General features: G+C 51.0%; 1 protein-coding gene across 2 annotated transcripts in view; it reads right to left on the bottom strand.

Annotated features, from left to right (window-relative positions):
- Positions 1-6000, bottom strand: part of HSPA12A (heat shock protein family A (Hsp70) member 12A) — a 178946-nt gene that overhangs the window by 18143 nt on the left and 154803 nt on the right. For both annotated transcript variants that reach the window (XM_032176778.1, XM_032176802.2), the window contains one exon: positions 5492-5608. In XM_032176778.1, the coding sequence (XP_032032669.1) occupies positions 5492-5608 (117 nt within the window). The remainder of the gene's footprint in view (positions 1-5491; positions 5609-6000) is intronic.

The raw sequence follows: 6000 nt of genomic DNA, 5'->3' as shown, positions 1-6000 counted from the left end.
GCCCCTCATCCCTCTTCCCACACCATAAGCTCTGCCCCTCATCCCTCTTCCCACACTGTAAGCTCTGTCCCCATCTCTCTACCCACACTACCCCTGAAATTCTGAGCAGGAACTCTTACTTAGTTGGGAAATCTTTATATGGAAATTCAGATCCAGCAGTCTAGAGGGGTGAAGAGCCCTGGGTAAAATTCTACAACTCAAGGGCATCCGAGTGTGCCTGGTGTGCAACTGAAAATCCAGCAGAACTGTCCCCCGCCCAGGACACTCTCACATCCTGAAGACACTCAGGCTGCCCCAAGTCTGTGGAAAACAGCTTGGGGTGGCCACTCAGAGGAGGCCTTTAATCTGTCCCTCTCCAGCTGGGCTGGCCTCAGCTCCACAGCAGAAGTTTGGCCTGTTTCCATAGGGGGTTCCCCACTGTACCAAGATGAGGATGCAGGTGGGAAGTGAAGGTGCAGAGGACACCACTCCTGAGGGGAGGAAAAGGCAAGGTGATGGGCCCAGGCAGTGTCTGGGAGGCCTCGGACAAAGTAACCACACTTCTTTGCTTGAACCAGCTCCTGTCCAGTGAGGGGCCGTATCCCACCCACAAACTCCCATGGAGGCCACAGTAGAGAGCTGAGGAGAGGTGAGAAGAGGCAGCGGACTCTGCACAAATTCAACCTCCCCAGGAGTCCCAGAGCTGCTGTGGACTCCAAGAAAAGGAGGAAATGCTAAAGCATCGCCCAGGCTCTCAAAAACCCAGCTGTCTTTCTCTCTGGGCAGCAGGACCCGATGCTTGGAAGTGCAAGCTTTGTTTCTGCATTAACACTTGCAGCCACCCTCAACAGAAGCCCTCCACTTGGCAGCCCTCAGCAAACCTACGGGTCTGTTTGCCTGGGATCAGGCCAGGGTCAACTGCAGCCACAGAACACCCTCTCCGTCTTTGCTAATTCTGCTTTCCGAGAAGGTACCTCATGGTTACTACTCCCGTGTGAGCCCTCCCTCCACTGGGGCCCCTGCCAAACATTTAACATATTCTGTCTCCAGTCCTACACACCAAGCTTGTCCAACCCATGGCCCCCAGGCCACGTGTGGCCCAGGATGACTTTGGATGCAGCCCAACAAAAATTTGTAAACTTTCTTAAAACATGATGAGATCTTTTTTTTGCAATTTTTTTTTAGCTCATCAGCTATCATTAGTGTTAGTGTATTTAATGTGTGACCCAAGACAATCCTTCTTCTTCCAATGTGGCCCAGGGAAGCCAAACGATTGGACACCCCTGCTATTAACGGTGCAGACATGTGTAGCCTCTCCTGCAGGTTGGTGGATTTTCTAACAGCAATGATCAGTATTTCTTGCCCCAAAGCACACAGGAGGTGTTCAGGAGGTAGCTGCTGAATGAATGGACCCACCAGCCCTCCAGCCAGCCTTTTTTCTGCAGTTTCCTGGCCCTCATCGCTGCATTCCACACACATGACCTGGGGACTCTACATACAGGAAGTATCTGAACCAAGAGCATGCTGCCCCATTTGCCTCCTCCAAGAATTCGGGGCAGCAGGAGCGCCATTGTAGTAGCTTTTTAGAGCCTTCCTCTGTGATCACGAGTTTCACTCAGGAGAAGCAGGTGAGAAAACCACACTCCAGAGAGACTGAGGAGCTGAGGAGGTGGTGTTTACACCAACTACTCTGCTCCTCCACCTTGCAATCAGCCAGGATAATCTGCCAAGGGACTGCGTCCACAGCTGAGAAAAAATGGCCAGATCAGTTAAGTGCTCTGCTGGTCTGTGGTCAGGCTACAAAAAGGCTACAGCTGCACCAGTTCAGGGTGTTATGCTGTTTTGTTTTCCTGATCATCATTTCTCACTGCAGCTTGTTCAGAAAGGGAAGCAGAAGAAGCTGCGTCTCCATGTTAGATATGGAAGCAGCATTTATTTAACAGGTTTCCGGAGCCTACTAGAGTTACACATTTTAGGCAAAATGCCCTTTGAAATAAACTGGACTATTTCCTATCCAAAATCCCCACAGCTTCAGAACAGTCTCCAGTTCTAAGTCTTTTCTAAAGGCCTCAGAAGAGGGATCAGCTGTTCTTTCTGTTATCATCTTTTCACTGAATACTCTTAAAGGGTCTAAAGATGGCTTGAGTCCGTGAATTACAAAAGATAAAGGTTTAACCCATCTTTTCAACAAGCACTCGACACAAGGCGAGTTTCTGGAGTTTCACCGATGAAACTGCATCTGTGCACCCTCTCTGCAGCCTTTATGGGCAGTGAGCCATAGCCTGCCCCGGCAGAGGCCTGCCCCAGGAGAGGCTCCAGAACTCCAGACCTGCTCCTCACAACATCATCTCCCAGCTCTGCTTCCAGGCTGCTTTCTCCTCCACCTGGCAGGTGGGAGGTTCAAGTTCAGCCCCCACCACGGCCCCAGAAACCTGTGCTCAGGAGGCCTCTGATAAGCCTGGAAGGAGGGGCTCTATTTTCCCCACGCAAGCAGAGTAGATGTGACCAGTTCTCCAGCTGTCCTACTGGAGTAGCCACTCTACCTCATCCTTCCAGCTCTCCTGCCTGAAGTCGGGCCCATGGAATGGGATGCACTTTGGGTAGAAGGGTCAGTGGGCAGCCACCGCCTTGCAGAAGGAGACAGATGACCACCTGATTCAATACCTTTCGCAAACATGGGTGCTTGGTGAGCACTCACAGAAGCTGCTAGGCTGAGAACTATGTTCTGTGCTCAGACACTGTATTAGTCGGGGTTCTCCAGAGAAACAGAAGCAGTAGGGCATACAGACACACAGACAGACAGACAGACAGACAGACAGACAGACAGATAAATATAAGGATTTGGCTTATGCAGTTATAGAGGATGAGAAATTCCAAGATCTGCAGCCAGCAAGCTGGAGACCCAGGAGAACCCACAGTATAGGTTGGCAGGCTTGAGACCCTGGGACAGTCAATGTTTAAGTTTGAGTCCAAAGGCAGGGGGAAAAAAAAAAAAAAAACAATGACCCAGCTCAAAGGCAGTCATGCAAGAGGAAGTCAGCCTTTTGCTCTATTCAGGCCTTCAACTGATTAGATGAGGCCCACCTTCCTCAAGGAGGGCCACTGCTTTGCTCAGTTTATTGATTTAAATGTTGAACTTTATCACAGGAACGCTCAGAATAATGACTGACTAAATATCTGGGCATCCTGTGGCCTAGTCAACTTGACATATAAAATTAATCATCATAGGTACATATCTTTCTTATTCTGTATAATAATGGGGATGCAGAGAGAGTAGAGAGATGTTAATTTTGCCCATAGAGTTGCAAATTTCATTTCCACTTTGTCCTAAGACTCTCCAGAAGACAGGCTAAAGAGACTACAGCAATGTCTGCAGAGCAACTGTGCCTCCCAACACACCCCTCTCCCTAACCCAAAAGTACGCAAGGCTTCAGTGAACCATTTGGCTGGGAGCAACCCAAGAGCCGGATCCCTGCCTTGGTTGGGTATAGAATCCAGTGCCTACCACAGTCCTGCCACAGAGATAGGCCTCTAGTATAGGTTTGTTTAATGAATAAATAAACGCATGAACAAAAAACGAATGATTGCCGCCCTCTTTAAATCCACTCAGCGGCTATCAATGGAACAAAGCAAGTATCAAATCAGAACTGCAAAGGATCAAAAATGAAGTTGCAAAAACACCGTACCAAAGTTAGCCAGCATCGAGGAAACAGCGTGTCTCTGGACTTCCGGAAGCAAATTCCCCACATTCATAAACACAGCTCACATCTGTCCTCACCCAAGAGCTGCAGGCCTTTTTCTCTCTGGGGTACCTATTTGATTCCACCAACCCCCAGGGACTTGGTGCCCTCCACTGTGACTCCCCAATGTGAGGGCCCCACACCTCTTGTCCCACCTCTTGGAAGAGCGGCCCAGGGCTCAAACTCCCCTGACAAATTTACCAGCGACTGCACCTCTCTTTTTTTTTTTTTTTCCACGCTATAAATAAGAATTGACCTTTTTGTGGGTCACACATTTGTTGCTGAAGTCTTCCCGTGGGCTGGGAAAAGAGTCAAAACCATCAATCTTGAATATTCTTCCCGGGAAAAACTCAGAACGCCAGGCGGCGTCTCTGCAGACAGCTGTGTCCCGATGCCCCATTTCTGGGCCCTGCCGGAAGGTTGACACTAGGGAGCTTATGCTCTGTGATGCCCAGGGCTTCTGTGAATGGCTAAACTACATTTTTTTTTCTTCCCTTTTTAAAGAGCTTGCCTCTTTCTGGAGCTTCCACCCTCTTCCTTCATCCCTATAAAAACAGATCTATTTTTGGCAGGTACATACACTGAGCCAGATTCTCATGCTGCAAGGAGGCAGGGGAGTGCAGGGGAAGCAGCCTGGGGAAGGGGAGAGAGTGCAGGGAGGGGACGCGTCGCCCTTGACTGCATGCAAGTTGAACTGCGTGCTACTTGGAGTCAAGCCTTCCGAGTGAGCGCTGAAAACAATTCATGGTGCTGAGGTTCCCATGGCCATTCAACTATGCTAGGGCTCAGCGTTGACTCTGCGGGTTTTTTGTAAAGAAAGTGTCACAAACAAAATCAGAGGTACGTCTCCTGGGAAAGGTGGGCAGGATGCTTCCTAAGAGGCGTGACAGTGGGGAGGGGACATCTACTGACTCTGGTGACTTGCCACACAACCCAGCCTCAGCTGAAGACTCATAAAACTGACTCTCAACACACAGAGAGCTAACCCAGGCCCCAGGCATGGGTGTTCATACGCCCAGGGGCTTAAGCGCAACAGGAGCTAGCTCTGTCCTGTCCCTGGGACCATAACAACAGGTGAGCATGGCCCACCATTCCTGCCTGGAAGCCAGACCCTCACAGCAGCCGCCCCCAGTGCCCACAGGGATGGGCTGGCCACTGGCACTGGAGCATCTGTCTCCCTGGCAAACAAGCGCCTGTGCCTGGTATGCCCCTTGGCCATGCCACTGCCCTCTGCAGGGGTCTGCCACCTCCAACACCCCGCCCCCGCTGAGCGAAGTGTGCAGGGAACAATCACATTTCCTTTTCTGCAGCAGACATACAGTTTTCGGCCTCCACGCCAAGCTGAAAACGCCTGGTTCGTGGCCAATGGCCTTGGCTTGCTTGCTTTCTTGTTCAAATATTCCTGTTTCCCAAGCCTTTCCCTTAAGGTTCTCACTTCATTTCACCCACAGAGAAATGTCTCTGAACCACAGCTTTGAAATCCTAGCCCTGGAGACTCCGCAGTAGAAACATGACCTGGAAATGTAGAAAGCCAGGAAGGAAACCGAACCCAGCTCTTGTTGTGGGACTGACCCCCATGGCTCCCCCAGGAGGAAGCTGAGGAAAGGGAAGGCTCCTTGTCTCTCAGCCCCCACCCTGCCTAGGGGAGCCTCCTTGCTGCCTCCCATGGAGGCCAGTGAATGTGGGAGGTACCTGGGCGGGGCTACAGTCACCACCCTGGGCATCTTGGGTCCTTTTCCTCCAGCTTCCACCCACCCTGACCCCACCCTCACCTGGTAGGCAGCTTGTCTCATGAACTGCTTGGCTGGCTGCTTCCAGATAGCAGGCACCGTGATGACCCATCTGACATCAGAGTTCTCGAACTCCGAACCTGCCTGGTCACTCAGCTCCTGAAGCCAAGGGAAAGAAATGCAACAGGTCAAGTGGCAGCTGGTTGCTGGGACAGCCTCCTGTGGCTTCACTGAATCTAGGCTTCCTGCCACGAGCTCTTCAGGAGCCAGTTTCAGGGCCCCCCAAACTTACCAGCATCAGAGAGCAAAGATCTGTTTCCTGAATATTCGGCAAGCCGGGAGCTCTAGCCCCTCTCCCTCACTGAATGGGACCATGGGCTGGACAAAGGAGGATCAGAGGAAATCCCTTTGGCCACTTCCTCATCATGTGACTTTGGACAATTGACAACCTCTTAGGCCTCAGTTTCCATATCTGTGCAGTGGGGATAATAATGCCAAGCTCCCAAGATTGTTGAGAGGATTGATGATTTATGGAGAGCTACATTTACTGA

Source organism: Hylobates moloch, unplaced genomic scaffold (genome assembly GCF_009828535.3).
Source record: "Hylobates moloch isolate HMO894 unplaced genomic scaffold, HMol_V3 SCAFFOLD_3, whole genome shotgun sequence".
NCBI lineage: Eukaryota > Metazoa > Chordata > Mammalia > Primates > Hylobatidae > Hylobates > Hylobates moloch.
Note: the sequence above shows the minus strand (reverse complement) of the source record. Positions and strands in the feature narration are given on the sequence as shown.